The sequence below is a fragment of the Lissotriton helveticus genome (assembly GCF_964261635.1).
Source record: "Lissotriton helveticus chromosome 1_1 unlocalized genomic scaffold, aLisHel1.1 SUPER_1_unloc_87, whole genome shotgun sequence".
NCBI lineage: Eukaryota > Metazoa > Chordata > Amphibia > Caudata > Salamandridae > Lissotriton > Lissotriton helveticus.
Genome location: NW_027611733.1, coordinates 1 through 15,189, shown reverse-complemented (window position 1 = coordinate 15,189; position 15,189 = coordinate 1). Strand labels below are relative to the sequence as shown.

At 42.1% G+C, this 15,189-nt stretch overlaps 1 protein-coding gene across 1 annotated transcript in view; it reads left to right on the top strand.

The window, feature by feature from the left end:
* Positions 1 to 15,162, top strand: part of LOC144806566 (uncharacterized) — a 145,276-nt gene extending 130,114 nt beyond the window's left edge. The window contains exon 3 of the mRNA XM_078672901.1: positions 13,236 to 15,162. Coding sequence (XP_078529027.1) covers positions 13,236 to 14,546 — 1,311 coding nt within the window. The 3' untranslated portion in view covers positions 14,547 to 15,162. The remainder of the gene's footprint in view (positions 1 to 13,235) is intronic.
* Positions 15,163 to 15,189: the final 27 nt, after the last annotated feature.

Here is a 15,189-nt window from a genome sequence, read left to right as displayed (position 1 = left end):
CACGCATGCATACACACGCATACACACACACGTGCACACACAGACCCACGCGCGCTCACATCCCCCTCACACCCCACTCACCAGGTTCTTGTTGCGTGTCCCTCGGCAGCCAGCGGGTCATTCTTGTTAACAGGCGGGGGCCGCGGGGCTCTCCACGAGCACGGGAGCCCCGCTAGCTGAGACGCAAATCTTCCGGTGGGCACATCAGCACGGATCCTGTCTGCTTCCTGTATTTGTCCGGCCCCACCCCCGTCCCAACAAAGGTTGCCTGGCTTCCTGTTGAAGCCGGGCTGCGGCGGTGAGTTTGCTTGTTTAGTATTGTCGTGAAAACTCAACGATTTTATACTATGTCAACATCACCTTTACTTGTACAGGGTACGTTCGCCTTTGGATTTCTTGCAAGTGAAATTTACGATGTTTATTGATAGCCAACTAAATGCCGCGCATTTTATGTACCTGTTCCCAGGATGTCCAACATTAGTCTGCTGAGCCACCATACTTCGTACAGCGTTGTCTTGTGATCCTCAACATGCACCATTGATCACAGCTGTTAAAATATGTTGCTTCCGAGTTTTTTGTTTTTTTTTACAGTTTTTTTACATAGCTCGAACTTGACTCGAAGGATCAGAGCACTTTACACCTGCCCAGTTGCACTTGTTAGAGAATTGCAATAGAAACGGGAGGAAAGAGATTATTACAGCCTTGTGCCGCGCACCATCTGCCTATGCTCCTGTCCCTCTTACCTGTTCCTCTTAAACCATTGGATTTCTAGCCATGGGAGACGCCTCTTTGGGGATGGAGAACTGCATCTCGATGAGAGGTAGGGTTGCTGGCAGGGGTTCATAGGCAGAGACACCTACTGCTACAAGGCTGGTGTGAGGCAGGCAGTCTCTCCAGCCTTGAAAACACTTTGATCAGCCTCCAGCCTCCTAAGAAATCCCCCGGTCCACTGCAGTCTAAAAACGGCCTTCCCTCATTCCTTCTGGCACTTTGTATATTATGTCATTGATAAAGAGAATATTTTCCCCTTTGTATTGTGACATAGTTTTTGAGTTGCACTGCTTATACAATCTGTGCATCCATTCAACAACACCTAGTTCAAATATGTTCTCTCAATGTTTCAAGCTTTATTACAAAGGTAACAAAAAGATGTTAATATTTCACTTCTGTTCTTGGATTTTCATCACAATAGAATACACTGAACATAATCTTCACAGAAGTTATTAACAAAACTTTATGATATTGCCATTTTAAATTACAATAACTTTTATTTAAGTATTAACCCCTTCCATGCGTCGGACGGCCGGCGGCCGTCCAACGTCACGGTGGGCGTGTGCGGAGGATGGCCGGGGGCCGTCCGAACCACGCCCATGCCATAAATCACCCGAACCGTGGCGGAATTTTCGCCGCGGTCAAGGGGTTAATTATTGAAAAATAATTTAAAGCCATTGTTATTTGTAATATCAATACATGTAAGTGACGTAAATACAACACATATTACATTACAAATGCTATAGGTGTCACATTTACAAAAGTTATAACTATTGGCATTGTAAATGACAAAGCTATTAATTTCGATATTTTCAAAAACAAAACGTAAATAAAAAATGTGTCATTTACAATACCAATAGCTCAAACTTTCCTAATGCGAGACCTATTGCATTGCAAATGCTTGTTTACTTTACTATATAAAACATCTGTGCGTACTGTGCTGCTTTTTACTGCTCTCTGGGAAATGCTGCATGTTACTTTGCATTTCACTGCACACGGAGGTATTTACAGCTTAATCTTTAATTCTGTGCACACTGCATGACTTTTAATACTGTATGAGAAATCTATGTGAACCGTACTACTTTTTACTACACTGTGAGACATCTTTGCACACTGGACTACTTTTACTACACTATGAGGACTATGTTCACAATGGACAGCTTTGTACTGCACTACAGGGGGGCATTCATTGTGAAAATGTGTACACTGCACTGATGTTTACTGCACTAAGAGAGATGGATTATCACTGCACTGCTTTATACTGCACTGTGAGGAATCTTTGCCACCACACTTCTTTACCTGCACGCTTGGGAGAAATTTACATTCTCATTGTTGCTGAGATTGGACTCACGCACCCATCGACGCGCAGGCCGCGCCTGGGTGTGTCTGACCAGAAAGAGGCACTTCTGCCTTCTACTCTGACAAGGAGAGTGTGCGTTTCTCCTGCTCTGCCGCGGTCAGCAGCCCCCTCATTTCTTCCTCTTCTTCCCTCTCTCTGTCTCTGTCTCGCTCTTCCTTAGTTGCTGAATGAAAGCGTGACTTCAAGAAACGACGCTTACCCTCTCTTTCCTCTAGTTTCCTTCATTTGTTCACCTGTGAAAGGGACCCAAAAGAGAAACACTTTTGCCGGAAATGTCGTCTAGTTCTCAAATTTTTCTATTCCAAAGTGCAGCCTCGGGATGGAAAGAAAAAAGTAAAGCAAAACAGAGGGGTCGAAAAGTGGCCAGATTGTTTTTTTTCACACCTAAACACATTAGCGCCACTTCACGGAGTTTGCCAGTGAAACAATACTTTTGTTTTCTCGTCTTTCTGTTGGTGCGTGGAATGGAAAATGTTTAATGCAATCCTTAACGACTGTTTAGTTTATAAAATGTGTACCACAGCTCTGTCTTCGGAGATGTGGTCTTTTTAAATCATACTATTTATGTTTTGGAAGGATGTAAGGATATAAGCAATGGACATTGAAACGGGTCCCTTCCAGACCCTGTGTTTACTTTTCAGGCAAAAACACTCTTTGATTTCTAAATAGTGAGTGTAAAAGTGTTGAGGTAACCATGTTGTTTCTGTTTATATTACACATGCTTTACTTAATCTTGCATTCCCTATAAGTGTTTGCTTTTCCAGGAGGTTATTACTTTTCTTTTTTCAGGAAGCATATTGCTCTTGTCTAGTGCATAATTTGAAATGAGTCGCATCCAGGTGCTTATAGCGGGGCACAATTGGGTTGTGGGTAAAGGCAGTGCAAGTTTTTTCTCAGTGGGGCAGTATGGTGTTCAGTGGGGGTGAGAATTTGGCTCTATGGCCAGAGATGCCGAATTTGGAACTGGTGAACCAGGTTCAGCATTCACTACCAGACCACCAGACCATTCTCTTTAGGGAGCATATTCCCATGCTAGACCTTAGAAGGCCCGCTGGACCTTAGAATCCCTAGTGTCTTAGCACCAGTAGGTGGACCTTAGAAGTGGCTGGTATGGGTTAACCTTAAAGGTTACCACAATCCATACCGAAGTTCACCTCCAGTCTTGCAGGCAGGTCTATGAAGCAGCACACCCTATAGCGACAGTGACTTTGGCACTGAGGTCACAGGACCCTTGAGGCCAGTCCACCTCACCCATTGCTGCATCCATTGGCATTGTTTCAGCAGTGGTAGTGCAACTCGTCAAAAATCGACAATGCAGGATTTGCACCCACACCAAACTAAGTTTGCAAACTTCAGGGTCTCTGCTTCAGGCACAAGCACTTTTAACATCTGCTTTTGCATTAGGGTTTGTGTATCATTTAATCCACACTAACAAGAACTTCAATTGTTGGGTACATCAAACTCTCTCATTTCTACTTAGGCATATCTGTCTACTTGGGTAACATAGCTTAAAAACATTGACAAAGTCAATAGCTCTGGTTAATCACTTATAAGGTCCCAAAGGTTTATTTTCAAGGTTATTTAGCGCTAGCTCCACCGAGGGTATCAGAGCACTTTACATTTGCAAGGTTATAAACAAGAAAGCAACAATTGTTATGAGCGAAACAAATTCTACAGGTTGGTCTGACAGAGCAAAAAGAAAAATTTAGAGTACGTAGTGAGATGAGTGAGTAGAAGGTAAACAAAAACCAATTAAAAGAACAAGAATGTCATTATTGATAACAATTTTACAGTATACCAAGGAGGGCTCAGCAGACTTGGTAGGGTGTGAGAGAATATAGGAAGGCGAAAAGGGGAGGGATTGAGAAAAGAATGGGTTGGTAAGGGAGGAGAGAGGGGTGTGGAGGGTGTCATGAGAGGGGTGTGTGAGTGCGATAGGTAGGCGGAGTTGCCTGAGTAAGGAGGAGGGAAAGTAGTCAGAAAGGAGAGCAGGGAATTAATTTCCTCAATATTTAGTGAGAAAGTGTATTTTAAGGTCTCTTTTGAAGCTGGTGAGACCTATTGGCTAAGCCAGTACTTGTTAATACATGTAAGTTACCCCTAAGGTTGTCCCTGGATAGCCCCAAGAGCTGGGTGCAGTATTTAAAAAGTTGGGCATGTACTTTTATGTTTTACGTGTCCTGGCAGTGAAAAGCTCTTACATTTGTTTTTTACTACAGCGATAACATTGGAGTTACCGTGTTACATTTTAGAAGTGTAATTTCCTAATGGTAAGAGATATTTGGTTTAAGTTTGGTGTCTCTGGAATCCTGAATTAAAATCCTAACTCATGTTGATGTCGAATTTTAAATTACAATTCTGAAAATGCCACTTATAGAAAGTTACCTTACAAAATAATGGGGTTGCCCCTTGTCCATCAGAACCTGGTTATTTAATTATATTGGCTACAATGTGTTCAGTTGGGTGTTGCAATTGCTTTGCGTGAAAAGTTAGTTCTAGAATATGTCACCAATGTATGCAGATCAATATGTGGCCTGGAAAATTAAGGAAACAAAATGCACAACGCAGATAGAGTGTGACCCTATCTGGGATGTGGAAATATTTTACAAATCTAGTTGTCCAAGGGACAATAAGCTACAGAAATCTACTATCATTGCACATAAATCAATTTGCCTGGCCTACTTCATAAATCAATTATACGGGCTTCCAAAAAAATGTACCTCTTATGTGTAGTGCGGACTATGACAATATTGACTTTACACAGTGAAGCTTTCGCTTGAGGAAAAAAAGTTCTATAAAATGACATGGTGTCCACTGTACTGGAAAATCTGTATCATATATTTACACAGTATACATTTTCATAAGGTATTGCAAAGCAATAAAATGCAGTAACAAACATTTCAAACCCAAGCTGGTATTTACAAAACATCTGTGATCCAGCCGTAAGTCAGAAATGGACATGCATGTTTGAGTGTATCTCAAGTACAGCTCTGTTTTCTCCGGCAATGTGAAGGTTAGCTTTTCTAATAGATCAGACAAGAGCAGGGGTGCGAGTACTCCTTTCTTAGGAGACAGTTCTGAAGATTTCATTAAGACTTACTGCAAAGTATCATCTCACAAGGTGTGCAGGATTCTCATTTGAATAACTGACATTGCAATACATAATGGCCATAAGGAAAACTCATTGGTGTACCCCAGCCTGACCTCACTGTGGGGCAAGCAGCGGGGTAGATAGGTTTATGACTGAGGTATCGCAGTCTTACCAGCAGTCCCAAACTGAACTTACTGTGATACTTGGTGATGAGTTTATAGGATCGTCAACGAACAAGACCTCATTTTATTTTACAGACGCACAAAAAGGGCGATAAAACTACCCAAAGGAGAGTGCTAGGTGAGAGTCTTAGAGGGCTTGATTAGACCCCAGAGCCATTTTCTTGGCCTGTGCTAGCGAGGCACAACTGATACAAGAACAAGTTGTGTAGCAATGCTCAAGTATGAAATGGCTACACTCGTGATTAGCCGGTATCAGGGCTAAGGAAGGGAAATTCTTATCAATCTTGTCTTTTCCTAGCAGGCTTTTGATGTTCCTTGGTACAAACTGTAAGGAATTCTGTCTATGGAAATGTGTTTATATGTTTATGATACACCGCTGGATGAATCCTGCATTGTCAGTATGAACATGGTATCGGAAAATATGGCATTGCCATCAAAACGGTTGTGGTTGGAGCCGCGAGGTTTCACCGCTAATACTTACCACAGTGCTGTGACAGAATTAGACTTCGGCAGTAACTTTAACACAATGGGTCATATGCATGAACACATTTTCCCATAGACACAGAATGGGCAAAACCATTTAATGCATCTGGCCCAATGATTCCATCTTGAGTGGTCAGTATTTGTCATAATAGTCATCCTTCCGTGATGGCTATGTGCTTTGTAAGAAAATACAGATCACTGTCCTCAACCATCTATGTCAGACAGAAACCAAAGGTGCCTCTCGATCAGAACATCAAATGTTTTACTTAATACGGTTTAGAGTATGGTTTGGCCCAATTACTTCTCACTTACCAGTAAGGTGTTAAAAAATGGATCCTCAAGACTGGCTTTTCCTAACTCATGCACACTGTGGTTAAGGTAGGAGCCAATGAATGCATGCAGAAGGCGACTGGCAGGACATATCTCCAAGCAAAAAAAGCACAAATAGTCTAATTAATAAAATCACGCTGAAGCTGCTTAACATGCTCAAAAGAATCCCCGGCTGAAGAGCTATTTACCGGATGCTGGGGCATGTTACTGAGCTGGGTGCAGGGTAGGCGTATGAGAAACAAACATACACAGTGGCCTGTGTATCGGTTTTACATTGAGCTGTGCACACATGCTTTAGCCTTTTGTCCCAGATGGTCATCCACGAGACAGGTGATGAGGTTACTTGGCGGAAGTGTGCCACTTTACTTGGTGGAAGTGTGCCACTTTACTTGGCGGAAGTGTGCCACTTTACTTGGTGGAAGTGTGCCACTTTACGCAAGAGAGGAAGACAGCATGGGCAGCTGTAAGAAAGGGTGGTAGGTTGAGTCATAGGGAGATAATATGGGGAGAGGTGGAGATAGGGAATAGTGGGAATGTTAGGGCAAATACAAGAAGAGAAGTTACACAGGAAAGTAGCTTTGGGGGAGAGAAAGTAATCTACACTCACACACTTGCCCACCGTTTAGCATGAGGTGACATCAGTTTCCAACATCTAAAAAACTGAAAGCATCTTTCGTCTGAGTCAAGTGCATTTCAAACTGTGGTGGTGTCTGACCATGGACAGCAGCTAAAAACAAGTTTAACAACACTTCAGGAATCCATCAAAGCCTGTGGCTTAATCTAGGGAGGGTAAATGCAAGTGATTGTCTGATTCTTCCATTACAGCACATTATCCCACCATGCTTTGAGAGAGAGAGTGAGAGAGAGAGAAACACACACACACACACACACACACACACACACATGCACACACGTACACACACTCACACACACCCCTCCCCCCCACTTTTTAATCATTAAATGTATGGCTTACACAAGGAGCCCCTTGTTACTGATGGGTTCTGCAGGGAGCTAGTGTTACCTTTGGGATGGGGGTGGGAGTTACTGAGTGAGCCTTTGGTAGTCTAGAATTTGTGAATGGAGCCAGGGATTCTCGGCTAGAGATGGTTTAGGTGTCACAGTGGAAGCCGCTGATGGCTTCGCGGTTACATGTGGAGCTACTGTTAGGTCGGTGGTTCGAGAAGAGGGAGGGATGATTGAGAGTTGAGTTATAGATTTAGACATGACGAGGGAGCTAGACTGTGAACCAAAAGAATAGCAGCGGGCTTCGGAGGGGGGAGAAGAGATGTGAGTTTGGGTCCTGGAGGCTTGGTAGTGAGGTTACACTGTCAGCAAGGTAAGGATTTATTTGAGTGCAATAACAAGGAAAGGGTTGGACATGGCAAGAGATGGTTCAGGAGGTTGCTGTGGAGCTAGAAAAGATATGAATATTGTATGTGGCTAAAAGTGTTGGGTTCCTTAGGCACGGCATGGGCTCGTTTTGATGCCTTTTTGGTTTCAAACCAGAGTTTATGGTTACTGTAAAGCACTCTATATAAAAAGCATTCATGTTATCCTACATAGTGCCTCTACTCATAGCACTCTAATATGTGTTGTTTCTATATTTAGTTGCCCCTTACAAGACCTTCTGCTTGTATTTCCGTGCTTTGCAGACAGTATGTTTTGAGCAGATGAATAACTTCACTGCTGCCTGCATCGAGGTTAAATCTTGCGATTTGAGGTCCTCTCTAAATGTTACAACCTTTGTGAGGTGTCGTTGATTGAGCACATTAGAGGCAGCAGACTAAGAAGCCCAATCAAAGTCCAAGGAAAGACTGTGAGACACAGGGAGGTGTTTAAAGTCTGAAAACAAAGCTTGTCTAAGCTTTACTGATGTGCGGGACTCCAGGGCCCTGTTAATCTATCAACATCAGGCCAGAAGAGTAACAGGGCACCTTCAGACTCACCACACTCCCTCCTCAAGTTCTATGTGACCACTGTTAAGAAGCCAATTGTATGCCCTGCATTAAAAAGGGTCTCAATCCTTTTTACATTTCTTCATTAATGGTATATCTGAGGTAAACTTTCCTGATGTTGACCTAGTGTTGGCATACAATACATCATGCTAGTGAAGTTATACTCTGTTGGCTAGGTTAGCAGCTGTTAAATTTAAGCACCAAACTTCTAACATTGCTCAACTTAGCTACAGTGTGTGATCTTTGGCAAATGTTCAGAAAACTGTTTGCACTTGGATAAAGGCTTCCCCCTTTCCCAGGCAACTGTACATTGACATATTAAGTGTTTTATTGATTAGGAGCACACCACCACTTTGTTTAAAACAGTATTAAAATCAAGATTACAGAGACCGAAAGGTACTCAGATTAGGTCCCAGTGAGTGCCAGTGGGGCCGCTATCGTGTAAGGAGGAAGAATTACCATGTAGTAGATATCGGCAACAGAGGTTTCTTGCGCTCTCAAACGGTGAGCGTTTCATGTCCCACTATGTCTCAGACGCATTTCCTTGGGCATTATAAACCAAGTATTCATGATAATACATTTTATCCCACAGGGATCTCTGCTTTTTAGAATAATTTCCCTAGTTGGAAGATATCAGTCTCAATACTGGTTGATGCCTTGCTATGGGCTCCAGCCTATCCTGGAGGAACCCTGTTCCCACATAATCTGGTTACAGCTAGGTGAGTCAATTTGGAGTCCTCCATATGTTTTTGAATTAATTTTATTGGATAACACACACCATTCTTGAATGAGGCTTTCTTTCCCCCGTACAGGCTTTAGTTAATTTACTAGTCCTGAGGAAAACCTGCCGTGATTTGTATACACTAACACACCAGGGTCGAAACATCGACGACATCTTATTGGTCCATGATCGTGGTCAACCATCGCTAATGAAATGAATGATGAGATAGGGTGTATGTTGAGCCAGTTGACACAATAAGGATAGACATTTCTTTATTTGTTTCATGTGCATTTTTTTGTGTTGTATCAAGCATTTTTGCATGTTGTGTCATCAGTCACATTGTTCGATATTTGTGTGTCCGTGACAGCCATATATAAAGAAAATTGTGTATGTTATTTGAGTATATGATTTGGAATATACAAAATATTTATTAGTTATTCATGTGTTGTCTAGATTATTATTGATTGTACCATGGGTGTGTTAAATATTGGTTTAATATAGGGCCACATTCGATCTATGTTGTGTATATTGTTTAAATAATTTTTGAGACCATATATTGATCTGCATACATTGGTGATATATTCTAGACACCATCTTTTCACACTAAGGAATTGCGACATACAACAGAACAGCTTTATCCCTTTATAGAAAGTTTGCATTTTCCTGCCCTAGCCATTTGGTGCCTGCAACCTGTCTCTGGTCACATGACTGGGTGAAGTTGGCAGTGGGGCTTTCTGTATTCCTCCTACACAGTCACAAATAATGGGAGCGAACGTTTGACTGGATGGGCCATCGCTAGCAGGATGGGAGGAAGCAGCTGGGCCCAGCCTCACTTACACCTGAATAGGTTGTATCCTGTGTGCACACAAAGGTCTGCATACTCCCTAAAGTTTAGTGTGGAGCCACAGTAGGAAAAACAGGGCATCTGTGTACTTCAAGGGCAAGCGTCATGAAGCTTCTTCCCACTTCAAAGGTGTGTGTATAAAAGAACCATCTCTGATACCACTCCTTCAGTATGCTTCTGAACCTGTGGATACTGTGCCAGGAAGAAGGGCTGCTGTGCTGCTGAAGGTCTGCCTCTCTGCTGGACTCCTGCATATCTGTGCATACCTGTTGCCTACTGCCCTCTTGCCTGAGTAGGAAGGACTGGACCTGCATTGCTTGAACCCAGAACCCAGAGTGTCTCCAACGGCTGGTTGGCTGTCCTCCTGAACTGAAGCCTCGGGGACATAACATGCTTTCAACAACCCAACCTTGCATCTGCACTTGGACTCTACCGTCTGCGATTCTTTCCTGCCAAGTTCTGTCAACCAAGTCCAGGACACTTCAAAGTGGGCCTAAGGTACTCTGCTAGCCTCTGTGGATCCAGAAGAACCAACACATTTCTGCTGTGCGGCTCAAACCCAAGCGGAGCCAACCCATCACTGCACTACATGGATCGGAACCGCTGCAAAAAAACTGCATCGAAGCCTGAGACTGCATCAGAACGGCCGCTGTGTGACACATCCCCTACACAGGCCCTCACATCCCCCACCGACGGCAGCCTCAGCGATGGACTCCGCATTGCAGCCCCACAGCTCCTCTGAACTGATACAGCTCACCAACTGCGCAGCACATCTCCGACTTGGACTTCGCATTGCAAGCCGTCATTGATGATGACGCAACAGAACCTCACAGTGCAGGCACGCCACATCTCCGTTCCGATGCACCGCCTCAGCTGCACGACTCATGTTCTACGCGGATCCACAGAAGGCTCCGCAAAGTGGATTTAAGGTACTCTGTTCAGCAAGCATAACTGGTCCCTGTAGCCGACACATACTCTGTAGCGGTCAGCCTGAACATGTTACTGTGTCCCGATCTGCCGTGACCAGATAGCTTCAGCAAGTACTTTACTCTTTTGGCGCCATTTACTCTAAACACTTTAATGTTCAATATCTCCAGTTCTACTAATTCGATTTTTGTCATGCTTTATTACATTTAGCTTTATTTGTATAAGCTGGTGTAGGATCTTTTTGTGTGGTGTTTTCACTGTTTTTCTAACAACCCCCCACTGTCTGATTATGGCATGAAGCTGTTGTTTTCCTTTGCAACTCGGCAGTTATTTTCCAATTACCTGGCCGCATCCCTAGTCGCTGGTCTGTTCTGTATGTGACCTTTGTATCCTCACAGTAGGCCATCAAAGAGGTATCTAAATATATCTCTGTTCCAACTTTTTAATGAGGCTTTGCTGGATCAGTGCCCCACCATGATCCATTCCCCACTATGCTGCCTCTACAGAAATGGACACTGCCAGTACACATTTAAGCAATTTATGCTTTTGAGTCAGTAGATGGCTACTAATGTTTAGACGGCCCTGCCAGTTGTACTCCAGTTCTGTTAAAGACATTAAACGGGGCTGGCTCAGTCAGGAGTACTCTCTTCAACCCACCATCGTAGTTACCGTCCATGCATACCCTCATAATTGCATAATCAATACATCCTTTGGAATTAAGCCCCTTCTTACGGAGAACATGGGCCTTTCTTATCAAAATCAATCAAATATTTCTGAATAAGACAGATATAGAACTGGAATGAATTATTGGAGTTTAGAGTATAAAGATCATTAATTTTAAAGAAAACAATAAGTCTGACCTTTCAGGCTGGTGTTGCTCAATGCGTTCAGCGTCTGAGAGCTGCTGCCTTCGACCACACATCGTGTTGCTTATCATCTGCTGTATCTCTTGTAGTTTGTTCAGTTTTCACAGGCAACAGGGAAACTAGTGCTACGTGCCACAAATTAACTTACCCAGAAACATTGTAAGACTGCCATAAAGTTAGATGCAAAGCTAAAGTGCATACTTCTTTGGCCCTGTATGCTGGTTAGTGCACCATGTCCCTCATGTAACTAACCCATCAACATCACCCTCCAATGTGGCACCATCAGTTTATCTGCTCTTCTGACAACACCATTTACCTTGGACAACTGTATTTATTCATGCTGCTCAATTTATCTGCCATTCTTAGCTAAGCACAAAGGATACATTTGTTTTGTTTTTCTCAACTAATCAGCACATTGGACGTCCACAACCATTGGGCCTCAGCAATTGCTAAACCTCAAATAGATTACCCGCTTGCCAAAATCATTTAATCAATACCATTTTCACCTTCGGTAATCCGCATTATAAGTTTCCAGACCAGGTACATTACACCATAAAATAAAAAGTATCAATGAACCAATGCCATACAGCATATTGTAGGAGCAGGTAATGAAGCCAGCCAGATCCATGTACACAAATATTCGATGAATGCCACAACACTGTGAGCTACAGCCTACTGCCTTAGGTCTTCTGTCCATCTCTTACTCCAAGTGCTGTTCTCGTTTAAAACAAATCTTGACTATATGCAGCTACAGAAAGCTGTAACTACGCAAGTGTTCTTTCTTTACTAATTTACTCTACGAACACTGGTAAATCAACACATTTTCTGAAATAAATAAGTTGTGACATGTTCAACTGAACGTTTATTGAAATATCTGTTTATAGTGAAATAACCTTGATAAGTTTCAAAGATGGTACAGCAGAGATGTTTTTATGGCCAGTTAAATATTGTGCATGCAAATTCCATTATCTTTCCATGTAGTAATTTTAATTTTTTTACATTCAACAGACAAAAACCCTTGAATGCACAAAATGTTTATGAATAAAGAAGAGAATGATGTTAATCTGCAAAAACAGCCAGAGTAAATAAGCTCCAATATTAAAGAAATCCTTCACGTCCGAGACAGAGGACCCCGAGCATAAACTAACAGATCCTGGAAGAAGCAGTCAAGGGCAGTTCAGTGGATGTAAGAGTCTGAGCTGTGCACCTCCACGCAACAAGACGAAGAAAAGAACTCTAGAGAATTAAGGCAAACTACCTCCTGTAGACAAGTCCAATAACAGCATTTTATCATGAGATCTGTAGGATGTGGTTACAGCAATGCTTTGCTGTCCACAATTATAACAACCCACCTTTCAGTGCTGTAGGTGTACTGCAAACACATTCTAACTAAACAACCAGAGAAAAGCACAATGGAGTGGAGCCAGACAACTGAAGGGTGAAGGAAAGACAAGTTCTACTGTCTACAATACAAACTTTTTCCCAATTTGTTGTGACCAGTAGGATGATTAATCTTTATCCACAAGCACGCAACACCATTATTGAATCTAAAGACACAATCAGCCACTAAGAAGGGCATTTAGTGATAATTGTACTTTGTTAAATCCGAAAGAACATTTCTGAAATATCACACACTTGCAAGGAATGTGAGACTAACGCAAGTGCTTTATCAACCATGTTGGCCCATCCGGAAAAGCAGTCATAGGATGAAGAAAAATATATACCTGATCCAAAGAAAGAAAAATATTACACATCCAGCGAAAGCTTTAGTTTGTCATCACTACTAAAGTGCCGTCAGCAAACGCACACCGAGGAAAAATCATTCAACTGCAGTGAATGTGTGAAGAGCTTCATTCAATTATCAGGCCTACAAAGACATTTACAAAAACACGCAAGGGGAAAATCTTACCATTGCAATGCATGCGGAAGGAGTTTTAGTGACTCCTCAAAGCTAAGGATTCATCAGAGAATGCACACAGGGGAAAAACCATTCAAGTGCAATGAATGTGAGAAGAGTTTTAGTAGGTTATCAACCCTAAAACAGCATCAGAGAACACACACCGGGGAAAAGCCATATCACTGCAATGAATGTGGAAGTAGTTTTAGTCAATCGTCAACATTAAGGAAACATCAGCGAATACACACAGGAGAAAAACCTTTCATATGCATTGAATGTTTGAAGAGCTTTAGTCAGTTATCACACCTACAAAGCCATCAACGAAAACACACAGGGGAAAAACCATATCATTGCAGTGAATGTGGAAGTAGTTTTACTGAATCGGCAAAACTCAGGATTCATCAGCGGACACACACAGAGGAAAAACCATTTAAATGCACTGATTGTGGTTGTAGTTTTAGAGAATCCACAACATTAATAAATCATATGCGAACACACACAGAGGAAAAACCATACCATTGCAATGAATGTGGAAGCCGTTTTAGGAACTCCTCATATCTCAGGATTCATCAGAGAACGCACACAGGGGAAAAGCCATACAAGTGCAGTGAATGTGTGAAGTGCTTTCGTCGGTTATCATACCTACAAAGCCATCAGCGAACACACACAGGGGAGAAGCCATTCAAGTGCAATGAATGTGAGAAAAGTTTTAGTCAATTGACAAACCTAAAACAGCATCAGAGAACTCACACTGGGGAAAAACCATATCAGTGCAGTGAATGTGGAAGTAGTTTCAGTAACTTATCAACATTAAGATATCATCAGCGAACACACACCGGGGAAAAGCCATTCAAATGCAGTGAATGTGAGAAGAGCTTTAGTCAATCGGCACACCTAAAACAGCATGAGAGAACTCACACTGGGGAAAGACCATATCAGTGCAGTGAATGTGGACGTAGTTTTAGTAAATCTTCTACATTGATGACTCATCAGCAAACACATACAGAGGAAAAGCCAAGTGCAGTCAATGTGAGAGGACCTTTTGTCAACTATCAAACCTACAAAGACATCAGTGAATACACACAGAGGAAAACCCACTCAAGTTCAGCTAATGCTTGAAGAGCTTTTGCTGATTTTCACATCTACAAAGCACCAGTGTTTGCACACAGGAAAAACTATTCAAGTGCAGTGAATGTGTGAAGAGCTTTAGTTAGTCATCTCTACTACATAGGCCTTCAGCAAACACACCCAAGGGAAAAACATTCAAGTACATTGAACAAGTGAAGACCTTTTTCTGATTATCACCCCTTTAATCCTTTGAATACCATAAGCAAAAACTCACCTTAATGAAACGAGCATGGAAGTAATCCTAGAGGTGCAGCAAAAACGCAAACATTTAAGGCCATCAACATCCTGTCTGTGAACATACTCAGGAATAAAAAATTGCAGTCCTTTTGAGATAAAGGAATTACTCAAAATAATAAAATTATATGGAATCTTCGAATACCAGATTATAAAAAGTTGGTGGTAAAAGACTGGATTGGTAAGAAAGAAGAAAAAACAGATATTTGTAAAATTATAAAAGTGTCTGTTCTCAGCGATTGTTCATTTCTTTAAACCTAGGAAAAAAATACAAAATACCAGCAAAACATACTGGGAGACGAGCACAATGTGAACTAAAATAAAATACCCATTGTTTGTTTTATTTATTTAGGTATAGTTAGAAATAAAAACATCCAAGTACATCTGATCATCCAATAAT